Source organism: Pristiophorus japonicus, chromosome 2 (assembly GCF_044704955.1).
Source record: "Pristiophorus japonicus isolate sPriJap1 chromosome 2, sPriJap1.hap1, whole genome shotgun sequence".
Lineage (NCBI taxonomy): Eukaryota > Metazoa > Chordata > Chondrichthyes > Pristiophoridae > Pristiophorus > Pristiophorus japonicus.
In genome coordinates, this window is record NC_091978.1 from 285,329,755 (window position 1) to 285,349,031 (window position 19,277).

Below are 19,277 nucleotides of genomic sequence, written 5' to 3' on the forward strand. Positions count from 1 at the left end.
GCATGTCATGGTTGAATATCTGACATTGTGTGCAAGGTGTGAGATGTAGGTTTGAGGCTTGCAGCAGTGGTAAGTGTGTGAGGGTGAGGTGAAGCTATGATTGTGAGGTATGAGTCGTGATTGTTGGATATTCTTGGTAGGTGATTGATTGGGGATGTGGTGCATTGAGCAGTGTTAGGCTGGTGATGCAGTTGGTGGGATATGGCATTTGAAAATGCATTCACTGCCTTTGACCATTCATGTGAGGTCATTGATCGTCTTGAGGCACTGGATCCAGGTCCTGGGGGCAACACTCGTGGCACTGACGACTTGAGATATCTCCTCCCACTGCCTTCTGGCATTCTGTCTGGAAGGCCTCCTGTCCCCCTGTGGTAGAGGACCTGCAGAAAGAGAGAGAAATAGAGATCCCGAGATTCACAGAGAGAAAGCGGAATTCTCAATCCCGAGGCTCAGACCGGAAACGTCGCCCCAGCTCAGCATTCCGCACGGTAACAAATGGGAATCTACTCAATCTCTGCTGCCTCCAGGCTAGATCCAAGGTTGTCCCATCCTCTGTCATCAAACTACAGTACGCAGACGATGCTTGCATCTGCGCACACTCGGAGGCCAAACTTCAAGCCATCATCACCAAGGTGTTTGAAAGCATAGGCCTTACACTAAACATCCTTAAGACAAAGGTCCTCTACCAACCTAATCTTGCCACACAGCACTACCCCCCCAGTTATCAAAATCCACGGTGAGCCTTCGACAACGTGGACCATTTTCCATATCTCGGGAGCCTACTGTCAGCAAGGGCAGGCATCAATGACGAGGTCCAACACCGCCTTAGTGTGCCAGCGCAGACTTTGGTCACCTGAGGAAGAGAGTATTTGAAGACCAGGACCTCAAATTTGGTACCAAGCTTATGGTCTACAGGGCAGTAGTGATACCTGCCCTCCTATATGGCTCAGAGGCGTGGACTATTTCCAGCAGACCCCTCAAAGCACTGGAGAAGTACCACCAATGCTGTCTCCGCAAGATCCTGCAAATCTATTGGGAGGACAGACCCACGAACGTCAGTGTTCTCGCCCAGGCCAACATTTCCAGCATCGAAGCACTGACCACGCTTGATCAGCTCCGCTGGGCAGGCCCCATTGTTCGAATGCCCGACACAAGACTTCCAAAGCAAGCGCTCTTCTTGAAGCCTCGACATGGCAAGCGAGTCCCTGGTGGGCAGAGAAAATGCATCAAGGACACCCTCAAAGCCTCCTTGGTAAAGTGCAACATCCCCACCGGCACCTAGGAATCTCTGGCCCAAGACTGCCCAAATCGGAGAAAGAGCATCTGGGAGGGCACTTAGCACCTCGAGTCTCATCCCGAGAGCATGCAGAAACCAAGCGCAGACAGCGGAAGGAGCGTGTGTCAACCCAGGCTCCCTACCCACCCATTCCTTCAACCACTATTTGCCCCACCTGTGACAGAGACTGTAAGTCCCACTTTGGACTCTTCAGTCACCTGAGAACTCACTTTTAGAGTGGAAGCAAGTCTTCCTCGTCTCCAAGGGACTGCCTATGATGATGATGATGATGCTCACCTCACATTATACAGCAGCCCAGATATAGGTGCGAAAAATAAAGATTTAATATATAATCAATATAGCTGCAAACAATTACCAGAACATCGAACAGTGCAGAAAAATAACATATAAACATTATTTACCACCTTGTGCATTTCCTTATAACTCCTCTTATTTGTGCCTAACCTACGACTTCGTCTCAGTGTCTCCCTTGTGGCTGCCTCATGGGTCTGGGAAGGCTGCTGTGTTTCCTGTATGGAAACTGCAGATGTCCTTTTAGGATGCCCTTGAGCAGCTTTGGGCCTGGAAGGGCTGGCTGGAGATTGGTCAACACCTTCCTGGGTGGGTTCAGTCGGACTTGGCTCGGACGCGGCCATGCGTGGAGGCACTGGCGGAGTGACAGGTCTGGGGCCAGGAATGCTGCAAGCTGGAGGGAACACCTCATCCGTATCCTGGCCCGAGGAGCCTGAGTAACTCACCAGGGACGGCACAATACCACCACCAGCAATCCGAGGGAGCTCAGGTCGGTGCTGTGGAACCACACCGGAAGGTCCCTCATGGCCTGTGGTGGACCCAGCCACGAAAGCAACACTGAGGTCTCAGGGGATATCCAGCTGAGACTGCATGCGAGCAGTCATAGTCTGAAAGCCACCAGATATAACAGCACTTAGACGCTCCGCCGACTCTTGCAGAGCTGCGGTCATCCTCTCCAAAGCAGCACCGATACGCTCGTTCCCTCGCGCCTGTGCAGCAATTGCAGCTGCCACATCACCCTGAGGGTGAGTTTCCCATGGGAATAATGCCCAATTGACTGAAAACTTTTAGATTTGAAGGGCTAATAAGACTGAACACTTTTTTATGGTCAAAAAGCTGAATTTGGATCCAATGGCCACCGCAAACTTTGCGGCGCTAATCGAGGAAAAAAAGTCCTTAACACCACCAGCTTTCTGCCTGCACTGAATTTTGGCCCCTTGGTGTTCCTTAGGGACTTGTACTTGGGCATCAACTTTTCACCATATATATTAATCATTTCAATTAAGGAATAGAGGTGATGCTTCAGTTGTACAGAGCCTTGGTTATACCCCATCTGGAGCATGAGGCAATTAACTGCTTATAAAAAGCTGCTGCAGAACATGGTCAAGGAGTTGCTGATGTTACAATAACTTTTATCACATTGAAAGGAGGATAAAGGTGCCAGAAAATCATTAGGAAGGATAAAAGTTTAAATAGGAATCACTCCTGCACTGAGATTAGTCCACGCTAATTTGGTGCCTTTCTCTGACCCCACATACTCTGGCAGGGTCAGCGTTGGAGGACACTGGCAGGTGCGATGCTCCAGCAATTTTGGAGACGTGGTCTTTATTCATAGGATGTGACTAACGCAGATCTTACTGTACATGAAAAATGTATCATTTCCCATAAACTATTTTATTAGAGACATTGTAGTGTGGTAGTTATGGTACACCTATTTTAACTATTATGTAGAGAAAAACAGGAAACCAACAATGGCTTGAAGTAAGATGATCAGAAGCATTGAACTCTCAGCTGGATAATCTGAAATTGAAATCCAAGGGTAAATTTTCAAATAGAGCCCAATGTCTGCATATCAGCCTCTCTGCCTGACCATTGGTGCTAGCATGAGGCCCGAGCCAATTTCAGGTCCAGGCATCATTTACATGCTGCCAGCGAGTTGCGGATGCCAAGTGGGCATCCCACTGAGGCTCACCAGTTCTGGAAGGATGGGAGATCAGCTGTCTTCCTGAACAGCGAACAGGGTGGGTCTGTGGAGGATGGAGGAGAGGGAGGCAATTCCCACGGAGTCTCAAATGAGCTGGCAGCGAGCCAGAATAATTTTTATTGGGCCCAGGTGGAGCAATCTGCTTCTCCTGAGCTCATCAAAAAAATGTAAAAGTTTGCTGGGAAGTTTTTTGAGCAGCCTTGCCCACTTGTACCTAAAAATTGAAATTGGGGTCCTACAACCAGCATAGCACCCCGATTTGCATATATAGTCAGTCTTATGCCTGTTTCAGGTGGTTATACTGCCTGCCCATATACAAGCCTGTCTGAAAATTCCCCAGTTCCTTTGGAGATGTCATTTTGTCCTTTGCTTGGCTATTTTAGGGGAGGTGGAGCGGGTGGGGGTTGAGGGGGGAGGGGCGGGGGGGAGGGAACTTGTTGAGACTGGATCCTTTCATTTATGAGGAATACTAGAGTTGCACTGGAGATCTCTACCCTTCTGCATTAATCCTTGATGACTGAAAAAAAGGAGAAGCAAAGAAATAGAAAACAAGCTCATTTTAAAGGGGAAGAGGCACAGATAAAGCAAAGAATGACTAAAAAAATGATTAAGAAAGGGAAGATAGACTATGAAAGTAAACTAGCACAAAATATAAAAACAGATAGCAAGAGTTTCTATAGATATATAACAAGGAAAAGAGTGGCTAAAGTAAATGTTGGTCCCTTAGAGGACGAGACCGGGAAATTAGTAATGGGGAACATGGAGATGGCAGAAACTCTGAACAAATATTTTGTATCAGTCTTTAAGGTAGAGGACACTAACAATATTCTAACAGTGGATAGTCAAGGGGCTATAGGGGGGGAGGAACTCAACACAATCTCAATCACCAAGGAGGTGGTACTCAGTAAGATAATGGGACTAAAGGCAGATAAATCCCCTGGACCTGATGGCTTGCATCCGAGAATCTTAAGAGAAGTAGCAGCAGGGATAGTGGATGCTTTGGTTGTAATTTACCAAAATTCCCTGGATTCTGGGGAGGTCCCAGCAGATTGGAAAACTACAAATGTAATGCCCCTTTTTAAAAAAGGAGGCAGACAAAAAGCAGGAAACTATAGACCAGTTAGCCTAACATCTGTGGTTCGGAAAATATTGGAGTTCATTATTAAAGAAGCAGTAGCAGTATATTTGGAAAAGCATAATTCAGTCAGGCAGGGTCAGCATGGATTTATGAAGGGGAAGTCACGTTTGACAAATTTGCTGGAATTCTTTGAGGATGTAACGAACAGGGTGGATAAAGGGGAATCAGTGGATGTGGTGTATTTGGACTTCCAGAAGGCATTTGACAAGGTGCCACATAAAAGGTTACTGCACAAGATAAAAGTTCACAGGGTTGGGGGTAATATATTAACATGGATAGAGGATTGGCTAATGAGCAGGAAACAGAGAGTCGGGATAAATTGTTCATTCTCGGGTTGGCAATCAGTAACTAGTGGGGTGCCACAGGGATCAGTGCTGGGATCCCAACTATTTACAATCTGTATTAATGACTTGGAAGAAAGGACCGAGTGTAACGTAGCCAAGTTTGCTGACGATACAAAAATGGAAGGAAAAACAATGTGTGAGGAGGACACAAAAAATCTGCAAAAGGACATAGACAGGCTAAGTGAGTGGGCAAAAATTTGCCAGATGGAGTATAATGTTGGAAAGTGTGAGGTTATGCACTTTGGCAGAAAAAAATCAAAGAGCAAGTTATTATTTAAATGGAGCAAAATTGCAAAGTGCTGCAGTACAGCGGGACCTGGGGGTACTTGTGCATGAAATACAAAAGGTTAGTATGCAGGTACAGCAAGTGAACAGGAAGGCCAATGGAATCTTGGCCTTTATTGCAAAAGGGATGGAGTTTAAAAGCAGGGAAGCCTTGCTACAGTTATACAGGATATTGGTGTGGCCACACCTGGAATACTGCGTACAGTTTTGGTTTCCATATTTACGATAGGATATACTTGCTTTGGAGGAAGTTCAGAGAAGATTCACTAGATTGATTCCGGAGATGAGAGGGTTGACTTATGAGGAGAGGTTGAGTAGGTTGGGCCTCTACTCATTGGAATTCAGAAGAATGAGAGGTGATCTTATCGAAACGTATAAGATTATGACGGGGCGTGACAAGGTGGATACAGAGAGGATGTTTCCAATGATAGAGGAGACTAGAATTGGGGGGCATAATCTTAGAATAAGGGGCTGCCCATTTAAAACTGAGATGAGGAGGAATTTCTTCTCTCAGAGGGTTGTAAATCTGTGGAATTCGCTGCCTCAGAGAGTTGTGGAAGCTGGGACATTGAATAAATTTAAGACAGAGATAGACAGTTTCTTAACCGATAAGGGAATAAGGAGTTATGTGGAGCGGGCAGGGGAGTGGACCTGAGTTCATGATCGGATCAGCCATGATCGTATTAAATGGCAGAGCAGGCTCGAGGGGCCGTATGGCCTACTCCTGCTCCTATTTCTTATGTTCTTATATTCTTATGGCTCATGACAGTGGTCATCTATTTAAAGTTGGGTAAAAAGTGAAAGTTTTCTTTTTTTTTAGGTCACTTCATCAAACTGCCTGAATCATTAAAAAAGAAGCAAGTAATAGAAATGGCATTTACAATATATCCAGCTGAAGGAGCCAGGTTGGGTGATCAGTCCATTTACCGGTCAACATGGGTGAGGCCAATTGTGAATGGAGACGAGGGACACAAATATATATGTAAGTAATTTGACTAACTAGAGCTGCTCCAGAACCAACTTTAAGTGTAGCTCGGTGGGAAAGTAAGCTATGAGGAGGACACAAGGAGTGTGCAAAGGAATATAGACAGGTGAAGTGAGTGGGCAAAAAGGTGGCAGAAGGAGTATAATATGGGAAAATGTGAGGTTATTCACTTTAGTGGAAAGAATAGAAAAACAGCAACATTTTAAATGGTGAGAAATTATTAAATGTTGGTGTTCAGAGGGATTTGGGTGTCCTTGTCCACAAACCATAGAAAGTTAACATGCAGGTGCAACAAGCAATTAGGAAGGCCAATTGAATGTTAGCCTTCAGGTTCAGTCCCAAACTGGGAGCTTCCCATATTGGGCCTGCCTTTCCACCTTTCCCATTGAAGAGCAACAGGACTCTGACACAACAGCCCAAGTTCAAGGCACTGCTGTATTTGAACAAGAACTGATAGTCACTCATGGCAGTAATATGGCCAGTAGGCCCCTGCTCCCGCTCTCCGGAGCAGCAAAGCAGCATTACAGACGCCTCAAGGCTGAGGTCCAACAAAAAGCCCGGGACCTAAAGAACAGGTGGTGGATGGAGAAAGCACAGGAGATACAGCAGCTGGCCGACAACCATGATGTGCGAGGATTCTTCATTGCAGTCAAGGCCATCTACGATCCATACTCCCAAGGCCCCACCCCACTGCTGGCCAAGAGCGGGGAAACACTCAGGCAGTCAGGGCCAGTTGGAAGGAGCACTTCGAAGATCTCCTCAATCGAGACTCTGCCTTTGACTCGAGTGTTCTCAACTCCATCCCGCAGCATGCTACCTGCCACCACTGAGACCCCAACACTGCACAAGGTAGAAAAAGCCATAAGACAGCTTAAAAACAACAAGGCTACGGGTGCGGATGGAATCCCTGCTGAGGCACTGAAGTGTGACAGAGAGGCACTGCTGGCATGAATACATGGCCTCATCTCTCTCATCTGGAGGGAGGAGAGCATGCTGGGAGATCTCAGAGATGCAGTGATCATGACCATCTTTAAAAAAGGGGACAAGTCCCACTGCGGCAACTACAGAGGAATCTCCCTGTTATCAGCCACTGGGAAAGTCGTCGCTAGAGTCCTCCTCAACCATCTTCTTCCCATGGCCGAGAAGCTCCTTCCAGAGTCACATTGCGGATTTCGTCCCCTACGGGGCACAACGGACATATATGACAACATTTCCCCCTAAAGTCTTTGATGCGAGTTAGTTACAGGTCGAGGTGATCCGGAACTCTGCGCTCCCTGGTTGATCGTCTGAGTGTCCCTGAGTGTCACTTCTGGCATGGGTGAGTTGGTCGGGCCACTGCTGTCTTGCAGCAATGTTGATCTGACTGGACTGTTGGAGATGGTGGTTGGCAGTTAGGTTTGTTGCTGATAGGGTGTGTGTAGGTGGATCGCTGAAGGCAAGGTCCTCTCCTGGTAGTTCCTGGTTACCTGCAAATTGCAATTTGGTCTGGTCCAAAAGCTTTCTGCACGTTTGTCCGTTAAGCAGTTTGACAACAAAAACTCTCTTCCCCTCCTTGGCTAAAACTGTGCCAGCGACCCATTTGGGGCCATGACCGTGATTCAGCACAAACATCGGATCGTTTACAGTGATGTCACGTGATACAGCCGCACGATCATGGTACATGTTTTGCCGATAACGCCTGGTTTCCACCTGATCGTTGAGGTCAGGTTGGACGAAGGAGAGCCTGGTTTTGAGTGCACGTTTCATTAGTAACTCCGCAGGGGCGACCCCGGTAAGCGAGTGGGGTCGAGTCCTGTAATTGATCAGCACCCGGGATAGGCAGGTTTGTAAGGAGCCTTCTGTGATGCGTTTTGAACTCTGCTTTATGGTTTGGAATACCCGATCTGCTTGGCCGTTGGATGCGGGCTTGAACGGGGCAGACATGACATGCTTGATGCCATTGTGGATCATGAATTCATTGAATTCCGAGCTGGTGAAACACGGACCATTGTCGCTGACCAGAATGCCGGGCAAGCCATGGGTGGCAAACATGGCCCTGAGGCTTTCAATGGTGGTGGTGGATGTGCTGGATGCCATTATTACACATTTGATCGACTTAGAATAGGCATCCACTACAATGAAGAACATTTTTCCTGGAAAGGGGCCCACATAATCTACGTGGATCCTGGACCATGATTTTGAGGGCCAGGACCACAGACTAAGTGGAGCCTCCCGGTGGGGATTGCTCAATTGTGAGCAAGTGTTACACTGGCGCACGCATAACTCCAAGTCCGAGTCAATGCTGGGCCACCAGACGTGGGACCTGGTGATAGTCTTCATCATGACTATGCTTGTTATGCTTGGGTGGGCACTGTGTAGGTCGCGTATGAAGGTTGCCCTGCCTTTTTTTGGTAGGATGACGCGGTTGCCCCATAAGAGGCAATCCGATTGGATAGACATTTTGTCTTGACGACAGTAAAACGGCTTTATCTCGTCTTGCATTTCTCTTGGGACCGCTGACCAGCCCCCATTTTTACAAGAGATAACACAGGGTCCTGGTTGATCCAGGTCCTGATCTGACAGGCCGTTAGGGGTGACCCTTTGCTTTCGAAGATGTCCATGACCCAGGCACAGGTTTGTGGGCTGCACCATTTCCACCCTGGTGGTGGGCAACGGTAGCCGGCTGAGAGCATCGGCGCAGTTCTCAGTGCCTGGCCTGTGGCAGATCGTATAATCGTAGGCCGACAGTGTTAGTGCCCATATTTGGATTCGTGACAAAGCATTGGTGTTTATGCCTTTGCTTTCTGAAAACAGTGAGATTAGGGGCTTGTGGTCAGTTTCTAATTCGGACCTGAGTCCGAACAAATACTGGTGCATTTTTTTTACCCCATAGCCACAGGCAAAGCCCCTTTTTCGACCATACTATAGGCTCTTTCGGCCTTGGATAGACTTCTTGACGCATATGCAACTGGTTGGAGTTTGCCCGCTACATTTGATTGCTGTAAAACACACCTGGCACCGTACGACGACGCGTCACATGCTAAAACTAGACGTTTACCTGGGTCATACAATACAAGCAACTTGTTCGAACACAGCAAGTTTCTGGCCTTTTTGAAGGTGCCCTCTTGATTTTGACCCCAAACCCAGTCGTCTCCCTTGCGTAGCAACTTGTGAAACGGTTCGAGCAAGGTGCTCAACCCTGGAAGAAAGTTGCCAAAATAGTTGAGGAGTCCGAGGAATGAGCGCTGCTCCGTTACATTTCGTGGTCTGAGTGCATTCTTGATGGCCTCTGTCTTCGAGTCCGTGGCCCTGATGCCGTCTGTCACAATCTTCCTCCCCAGCAATTCTACCTTTGGCGCCAGGAAAACACATTTGGATTATTTCAGCTGGAGTCCGACTCTGTTTTGTCGACTTAAAACCTCTTGCAGGTTGTGCAGGTGTTCGGTGATGTCACGACCAGTGATAAGGATGTCATCCTGAAATACAACGGTGCATGGAACTGATTTCAACAGACTCTCCATGTTCCTTTGGAAGATGGCTGCAGCCGAGTGGATCCCGAACGGGCACCTGTGGTACAAAACCAGTCCCTTGTGAGTGTTAATGCATGTTCATTTTTTTCGATAACTCAGCCAGCTCCTGGGTCATGTAAGCAGAGGTTAGACCCAGCTTGGTGAACGCCTTTCCCCCTGCTAATGTCGCAAAGAGATCACCGGCTTTGGGTAACGGGTACTGGTCCTGTAATGAAACTCAGTTGAATTTTACCTTGTAGTCGCCGCAGATTCTGACCGTGCCATCGCTCTTTAGTACCGGAACAATCGGGCTGGTCCATTCGTTGAATTCGACTGGTGATATGATTCCCTCGCGTTGAAGTCTGTCCAATTCAATCTCCACTTTCTCCCTCATCATGTAAGGGACCGCTCGAGCCTTGTGATGAACAGGCCGTGCTTCGAGGACCAAGTGGATCTGCACTTTGGCGCCTGTGAAGTTGCCGATGCCTGGTTCAAAGAAGGATGGGAACTTGCTCAGCACAGGAAGCATCGTCCACTGAAGATAGTGCTTTGATGTCTTCCCAGTTCCACCGAATTTTCCCCATCCAGCTTCTGCCAAGCAGCGTTGGCCCGTCACCTGGTACAACCCACAGTGGCAATTTGTGTATCTCTCCATCATAGGATACTTTTACATTCGCACTGCCGATAACTGGGATCAGTTCCTTGGTGTAAGTGCGCAGCTTTGTCTGAATCAGGCACAGCTTGGGTCTTTGTTCTTTGTTGCCCCACAGCCTCTCAAATGCCTTCTGGCTCATAAGTGATTGACTCACCCCCGTGTCTAACTCCATGGAAACAGGAATGCCATTTATCTTGACTTTCATCATCATGGGGGGACTTTTGGTAGTGAACTGCTTTCTTGGGCTGAGTCGCCTCTCTAGCTTGTACTTTATGATCCTTGCTGGATCGGAAACCTCCTGCCGACTCCTCTGCCACGTTTTGAGTCGCAGTTCTTCGGCACATTCGCTGTGGGTGGCCCTTTTGGCCACAGCCCTTGCACACATAGTGTCTGAATCGACACAGACGGGCCCGATGGTTAACCCCCGCTGCAATGCCAGCATGTTAAACGATTCACATTTACACCCCTTGGCGGATTCTGAGTCGGACTAATTCTTTGATCAACAGTTATTTTCTGCACAGTACTTGCCTGGTTCTGATTCTGGAAGAATCTCAACGTTGAGGTCGTGAACGCCTGGCTTAAGGTGATGGTCCGCTTCACGTCCCATCCCATCGCGAAAACGTCCCGCAACATATTGTTGAGGAGTTCGCCAAATTCGCACGGTTCCACGAGCCTTCGTAGGCCTGCGACATATTCCACTAAATCCTGGCCCTCGGTGCGGCGGTGTGTGTAGTAGCGATTCCTGGCCAGCGAAACCCGAGTAAAGGCTTCACCCTCTGTAAACTTTTCTAAACTACCAACGGCAGCCATCTCTGCATGTAAGTCCATGGTCTGTACTCGTCGCCAGTTAATACGTCTCTACTTATCTGTAGAATAACTCCACGAGGCCTAGTGCTGTGCTTGAACTGCTGTGACCTTAGTCTCTTTATTGTAAGTGCAGAGTGCCTTCACCGCGTGGTGACCAGCTTTTTATACCGCTCCTGCCTGGGCCTCCTACAGTTGCACCCTCTAGTGGTACTAGCATAGTATACACACAGAGTATACATATATGACAGTGTGGGTGCATTCTTGATGGCCTCTGACTTCGAGTCCGTAGGTCTGATGCCGTCTGCCGCAATCCTCCTCCTCTGGAATTCTACCTCTGGTGCCAGGAAGACACATTTGGATTGTTTCAACCGGAGTCCAACTCTGTTTAGTCGACTTAAAACTTCTTCCAGGTTGTGCAGATGTTCGGAGGTGTTGTGGCCAGTGATGAGGATGTTGTCCTGAAATACGACAGTGCGTGGAACTGATTTCAACAGGCTCTCCATGTTTCTTTGGAAAATGGCTGCAGCCGAGCGAATCCCAAACGGGCAGCTGTGGTACACGAACAGTCCTTTGTGCGTGTTAATGCATGTTAATCTTTTCGACGACTCAACCAGCTCCTGGGTCATGTAAGCGGAGGTTAGATCCATCTTGGTAAATGACTTTCCCCCTGCTAATGTCGCGAAAAGGTCATCGGCTTTGGGTGGTGGGTACTGGTCCTGTAATGAGACTCAGTTGGTCGTTACTTTGTAGTCGCCGCAGATTCTGACCGTGCCATCGCTCTTTAGTACTGGAACAATCGGGCTGGCCCACTCGTTGAACTCGACTGGCGATATGATTCCCTCGCGTTGAAGTCTTTCCAATTCGATCTCCACTTTCTCCCTCATCATGTAGGGGACCGCTCGAGCCTTGTGATGAACGGACCGTGCCTCGGGAACCAAGTGGATCTGCACTTTGGTGCCTGTGAAGTTGCCGATGCCTGGTTCAAATAAAGATGGGAACTTGCTCAGCGCTTAAGCACAGGAAGCATTTTCCACTGACGATAATACTTTGATGTCTTCTCAGTTCCACCGAATCTTCTCCATCCAGCTTCTGCCAAGCAGCATTGGCTCATCACCTGGTACAATCCACAGTGGCAGCTCGTGTGCCTCTCCATCATAGGATACTTTTACGTTTGCACTGCCAATAACTGGTATCAGTTCCTTGGTGTAAGTGCGCAGCTTGGGTCTTTGTGCTTTGTTGTTGCCCCACAGCCTTTAAAATGCCTTCTGGCTCATAATTGACTGACTTTCCCCCGTGTCCATCTCCATGGATACAGGAACAGCATTTAATTTGACTTTTATCATCATGAGAGGACTTTTTGTGGAGAAGGTGTGCGTCCCGCACACTGCTCCCTCGGGCTGAGTTGCCTCTCTAGCTTGTCCTTTGTGATCCACGCTGGATCGGGACTCTTCTGCTGACTCCACTGCCACGTGGTGAGTCACAGTACGTTTGCACATTCGCTGGAGGAGGCCCCTTGTTCTGCAGCTTTTGCACACATAGTCTTTAAATCGACATTGATGGGCCTCATGATTACCCCCGCATCGCCAGCGTTGTGTTAATGATTTTGCATTTACACTCCTTGGCGGCCTAGCGGCAGCAGGCATATAGGCTCTGCTCTGTACAGTTCTTATTAGTTCAACAGTTCTGCCTGCAATCGCCGTTATTTTACCTACAGTACTTGCCAGTGAGCTCCGATTCTGGTAGGAAGTCATCTGTACGGTATCGCGACTCGAGGACAATGCTTATGGTGATGGCCTTCTTCAGGTCAACGGTTTCGGCAGCCAGTAGCTTATGAAGGATATCCTCATGGCCTATGCCCATCACAAAAGCGTCTCTCAATGCATCATTCATAAATCCCGCGAATTCACACGGTCCCGCGAGCTGTCTTAAGTCGGCGACATACTTCGCCACGTCCTGGCCCTCTGGGCGGCGGTGTGTGTAGAAGCGATACCTGGCCATTAAGATGCTCTCCGTTGGTTTCTGTTCCTGAATCAGCATGTGCAGCTCAGCGCATGACTTCCCCGTTGGTTTCACTAGGGCAAGCAGATCCCTGATGAGGCCGGAGACCGTGGACCCGCAGCTGGTCAAAAGAATCGCCCTGTGTTTACCTTCCAATGCCTCGCCGTCCAGGTCATTGGCCACGAAGTGCTGGTCAAGCCGCTCGATAAAGGCTTCCCAATCTTCACCCTCTGCATACTTTTCTAAAACACTAACGGCAGCCATGATTGCATAAAAGTTCTTGATCTGTAATTCGTCGCCAGTTGTCATGTCTGCAATTACCATTGAATAACTCCATGAGGCCTTATACTATGAGTAAGAGCTGTGTGACTTCAGACCATTTAATACGACTGTAAAGTGAGGGGCAGCATGGCTGACTACCTTTTATGTGCCCTTGCACACCTGGGTAGGTAACCTCTGGGGCCTCCAACAGCAGCGCCCTCAGGTGGTACATCATACATTTTACATAGTGAATACAAAGAGTTTGCATACATGACAATTGGTATCCTGCTCAGCCCCACCTGAGACCAGCACTACACAAAAGGATAACTGAGGGCCGCAATGAAGGGAGAAGTGGCCTTCTCTCTCCGTTGGAGAAACCCAGGGATGTTACCACAACCTTCCCATGACAGGCCCTGGAAATAGTGGTAAGTGGGGTGAACAGGAGGGAAATACTCACGGTGGGCCAGAAATGAGCAGCCAGCATCGGTTTTGGTGGGGGAAATGGGAAGGAAATCTTGGTTGGAACAAACAAAAGAGGTTGTGGTGGTCCTCACAACCTATATTTTTTATTCATTTTATCCACAATCCCACCTGGGATCATAGAGGAGAATCCCAGTCATCTTCTAATATGAAACAATCTTGAGCTACTCATCTACTATATATTGCTGTTAAATAAATAAAAATGAAAGTAATTATTTTACCTGTATGTTTTTTTTTACTTTCTGTGATGAACTTATAACTATTTTTCCATGGTATATGTTTAATCAGAATTTTTAGAAACTTCAAATAAAATTAGGCTATATTCAGATTTTGCATCATTTCCCTATTTGAATTATTCATTCATCAATTCAATATTAGCAAAGCTGCATAAACCTCAATTTTAACTCGAGGTGGCAATCATGTGTGAAGGGGTCAAGGCGACAGCAAACTGTCACGACCTTAATAGCATTAGAACCAGGAGATTTTAACTCCTGCGCCTCATCTGCATAGGTTCTGTCAATCTCCTGTCTGAAACCAGTGGGACGGGTAAGCTGCCACTGGGGGAAAAGACAAATGTCCAGTGGAAGGAGGCCGCTGCTAGGGACCAAAGGAACGGCCCCCGGCACTCTGGTAAGTGGCAGGGAAGAGGTTCAGGAAGGCCTTGTGTTTAGGAGAGTGGGGGCAGGGAAGCCTGTGACAGGGGAGCCCAAAATTTTCCTTGTGGGGCCCAGAAGGGCACGCTGATGACAGAGCCCCCCCATGTTTCCATAGATTTAAATTAATGGACAGAAAGTCTTGGGGAGTGTTAAAGGTGAAAATTTGCTTCACTATTCTAACCAACGGAATCAAATTCCCAATTGGCACGTAACAGGAACTGTATTTAATCAACTGAAGGCAAATGGTTTAAATAATATTAATCGAAAATCGTGACACTGTAAATGTAAGTTCTTTTACTTTTACTTTCCTTTTTAGTGTCTGGTCACCCAATTTTGCAGAAAGCCAAAATCCAAGTTGTTGGTGATTTGGTAGCCAGATCAATCTTTGAGAGAAACAAGAACCTGACATCGATCCAGAAATTTTCTACCGCAGTTGAAAAGGCGATCGATGCATTGACCGTTTAGCAAGTGCTTTGAGTCAGCTGCCCACATGAAGTGTCCTCAGGAAAATAAGATGTCTGTTTCATTCCATGAAGGTGCAGAGTCAGAAAATAAATTATCTGCAGCGCAGTTTGTACTGTAACACTTGTGGGTATAAAATGGCAGAGGATTCGGACTGGTCTGAATGTTACAAGGGGAGCATGATGCATTCGAAACTGGTAACAATTATGTGAAATATTAAATACTCTATTTTCTCTTTCTGTGGCTGTTCAACCACTGAACATTTTTAGATTATTTAAAGGAAAAGGTGTGTTTAGAGAATATAATGAGCATAGAAAATTGGGGGCACCATGGTTAAGAAAATTCAGCAATGATTCTAATAAATAAGCAATGAAAATCCTTGTTCCACCTGTTGTGTCTGTAGTGTACTTATGAATGACTCCACAAGGCAATTTGTTGTACTTGAACTGTAGTGACCTTGGTCCTTTATTCCAAACTCCAGAGTGCCGTGCTACCAGAGCAGGAAACCCCCGGTCTCCACCAGTTGCACCCTCTAGTGGTGCCAGCATGTATGTACACGGTGTGAACCTAATTGATAGTACATCAGGTAAACAAGTCTCCATCTTATACAATCTCACAGTGACTACACATAGAGTACATCCATAGTCAGCATATACAACATCACTCTCCCCCAAGCCTTTGTGCCAATTACCTTTGCACTATGTGCTCTCCCCAGACTTAAGTGCCAATAGCTCTTGCACCTTGGCTGTGCTTTGGCTTGGCCCTCTCCCTGTTAAACCCCAAGTCCTTTTGCCACAACGTTGGGTAATGGTTATCAGATTGGATGGTTCGATGATGCGGTAGAGGTTCCAGTGGGTTCTGGATGTGATCCATATGTGTGTCCATTGATACACTCATAATAAAGGATGAAACTGAGTACTGTAAACATTGAGCAAGTGTGACCTTAGCTCCTTTAATAAGACTCCAGAGTGCAGATACCTCGTGTGTGGCCTGCTTATATACAGTTCTCCCAAGGGATGCTGGGATCCCTTGGGACTCCAACAGGTAGGCCCTCTGCTGGTAGTGTGATACAGGTTGCAAGGGGATAAATACATAACATCACTCCCTCATAAAGTTAATAGTACACTTATTTACAAGGTGAGACGATCTGGGGCTTTACGCTTCCTTGTCGATCATTTCGGTACAAATGCAGGTGGGTGGGTTGGTCTGTTCTTCACTGGGCTGCTGGGCAGCCGACCTTGCCGGGCTGCTGGGGATGTTGAGTTTGGCTTCGTGGTCAACCATGATGTCGGTTGCCACTTGTGTGTGGGTGTTGGCGGGTCAACGTTGGTGGTATCTTCTTCAGGTTGTTCATCGCTGTTGGTGAACCGCAATTTGATTTGGTCCAAATGTTTTCTGCACGTTAGTCCATTGGCTAATTTGACCTGAAACACCCTACTCCCCTCTTTGGCTATGACCGTGCCAGTGAGCCATTTGGGACCATGTCCATAATTGAGTACAAACACAGGGTCATTGATCTCAATATCGTGTGACAAATTTGCGCGGTCATGGTACACACTTTGTTGATGCCGCCTCCTCCACATGATTATGGAAATCAGGGTGGACAAGAGAGAGCCTTGTTTTGAGCACCCTTTTCATGAGCAGCTCAGCTGGGGGAACTCCGGTGAGTGAGTGGGGTCTGGTGTGGTAGCTGAGCAGCACTCGGGACAGTCAGGTCTGCAGGGAGCCTTCCGACACGTGTTTGAAGCTTTGCTTGACGGTCTGAACTGCCCGGTCTGCCTGGCCGTTGGATGCGGGCTTGAATGGGGCAGATGTGATGTGCTTGATCCCATTGTGGGTCATGAATTCCTTGAATTCAGCACTGGTGAAGCACGGCCCATTGTCACTGACTCAGACATCAGGCAGGCCGTGCGTGGCAAACATGGCTCGTAGGCTTTCAATTGTGGCCGTGGACGGGCTTACAGACATTATTGCACATTCAATCCATTCAGAGTAAGCATCCACGACAACCAAGAACATTTTGCCTAGAAATGGGCCCACATGGTCCACATGGATCCTCGATCACAGTTTGGAGGGCCACAACCACAACTTAGCAGTGCCTCTCTAGGTGCATTGCTCAGCTCAGGGCAAGTGTTGCACTGGCGCACGCATGACTCTAAATCTGAGTCGATGTCGGGCCACCACACATGAGATCTGGCTATGGCTTTCATCATTACAATGCCTGGGTGGGTGCTATGCAGTTCACAAATGAACGTATCTCTGCCTTTCTGGGGCAAGACCATGCGATTACCACACAACAGACAGTCCGCCTGCAGGGACACTTCGTCCTTGCGCCTGTGGAACTGCTTAATCGCCTCCTGCATCTCCTCTGGGATGCTGGACCAGCTCCCATGGAGGACACAGTTTTTTTACCAAGGACAGTAAAGGATCCTGGCTGGTCCAGGTCCTGATCTGGCGGGTCATAATGGGTGACTTTTCATTTTCGAATGCATCCATTACCATGAGCAAGTCCGCAGGCTATGCCATTTCCACCCCGCTCATCAGCGCAGTTCTCTGTGCCCGGTCTATGGCAGATTACATCGTTGTATGCTGACAGCATGAGCGCCCATCTTTGGATGGGGGCAGAGGCATTGGTGTTAATCCCTTTGCTCTCAGAGAACAGCAATATGAGCGGCTTGTGATCACTTTCAAGCTCAAATTTGAGGCCAAACAAGTACTGGTGCATTTTTTTTATCCCGTAAACACACGCCAGAGCCTGTTTTTCAATCATGTTGTAGGCCCTTTCGGCCTTGGACAAACTCCTGGACGCATAAGCGACCGGTTGCAAAATCCCCGATTCGTTAGCCTATTGTAACACACACCAGACCCCGTATGATGACACATCGCAAGCTAGCACTAATCGTTTATAAGGGTTATACAGGACAAACAGTTTGTTTGAACACAACAGATTTCTGGCTTTCTCAAAGGCAACCTCTTGTGAATTCCCTCATACCCAGTAGCACATGTAGGGGTTCTAGCAAGGTGCTTAACCCAGGTAGGAAATTACCGAAATAGTTAAGGAGTCCCAGGAACGACCGCAGTTCCGTCACGTTTTGTGGTCTCAGTGCGTTCTTGATGGCCTCCGTCTTGGCATCGGTGGGTCTGATGCCGTCTGCTGCGATTCTTCGTTCCAAGAACTCAACCTCCTGCGCCAGGAAAACACACTTCGAGCGTTTCAACCTGAGTCCCACGCGATCCAACCGACTAAGAACCTCTTGCAAGTTCTTCAAATGTTCAATGGTGTCCTGACCTGTAACCAGTATGTCGTCCTGGAAACCGACTTTAACAGGCTCCCCATGTTCCGTTGAAAGATTGCCGTGGCCGACCGAATCCCGAACGGGCATCTGTTATAGATGAACAGACCTTTGTGCGTGTTGATGCAGGTGAGGCCTTTCGAAGACTCCTCCAGCTCCTGTGTCATGTAGGCCGAGGTCAGGTCCATCTTGGTGAATGTCTTCCCTCCAGCCAGGGTCGCAAATAGGTCATCTGCCTTGGGTAGCGGGTACTGGTCCTACAGCGAGAAATGGTTAATCGTTACTTTATAGTCCCCACAAATTCTGACCATGTCATCCTCTTTAAGTACCGGGACAATCGGACTGGCCCACTCATTGAATTCCACCAGCGCAATGATGCCTTCTTGCTGTCCAGCTCAATTTCCACTTTCTCACGCATCATATATGGTACCGCCCGTGCCTTGTGGTGGATGGGTCGCATACCGGGAACCAAATGGATCTGCACTTTCGCCCCCGAGAAGCTTCCAATACCTGACTCGAACAACGACGGAAATCTGCTCAGAACCTGGGCACATGAGGCGTCGTCAACGGGCAAAAGCACTTGAATGTCGTCCCAGTTCCAGCGGATTTTTCCCAGCCAGTTTGTGCCAAACAGTGTGGGACCATCCCTGGCACGATCCACAGCGGGAGTTCATGTATTGCTCCATCATATGAGACTTTGACTTCTGCATTGCCAATTACAAGGATTAGTTCCTTGGTGTAAGTCCTTAGTTTGGTGTGAATGGGACTGAGCTTGGGCCTGTGTGCCTTGTTGCACCACAGCCTGTCGAAGGCCTTTTTACTCATTATGGACTGACTCACACTCGTGTCCAGTTCCATAGATACAGGAATTCCGTTCAGTTCAACTTTCAACATTATTGGTGGACATTTTGTGGTGAATGTGTGTACCCAGTACACTTCTGCATCCTCGGTATGAGTCTCCAATTCAGCCTGATCCATAGTGGATCGATCTTCCTCTGCAACGTGGTGGTTTGCAGGGTTTGCAGCTTGCCTGCACATTCGCTGGAGATGTCCCACTGTTCTGCAGCCGTTGCATGCATAATGCTTGACGTGGCATTGATGGACCTGATGATCACCTCCACAACGCCAACAA

General features: G+C 48.0%; 1 protein-coding gene across 6 annotated transcripts in view; it reads left to right on the forward strand.

Moving 5' to 3' along the window:
• The window catches only part of LOC139233945 (uncharacterized), a 926,529-nt gene extending 911,336 nt beyond the window's left edge, over window positions 1–15,193 (forward strand). For all 6 annotated transcript variants that reach the window (XM_070864651.1, XM_070864643.1, XM_070864634.1 and 3 more), the window contains 2 exons: window positions 5,881–6,042; window positions 14,707–15,193. In XM_070864651.1, coding sequence (XP_070720752.1) covers window positions 5,881–6,042; window positions 14,707–14,855 — 311 coding nt within the window. In that variant the 3' untranslated portion in view covers window positions 14,856–15,193. The remainder of the gene's footprint in view (window positions 1–5,880; window positions 6,043–14,706) is intronic.
• The last annotated feature ends 4,084 nt before the right edge of the window (window positions 15,194–19,277 follow it).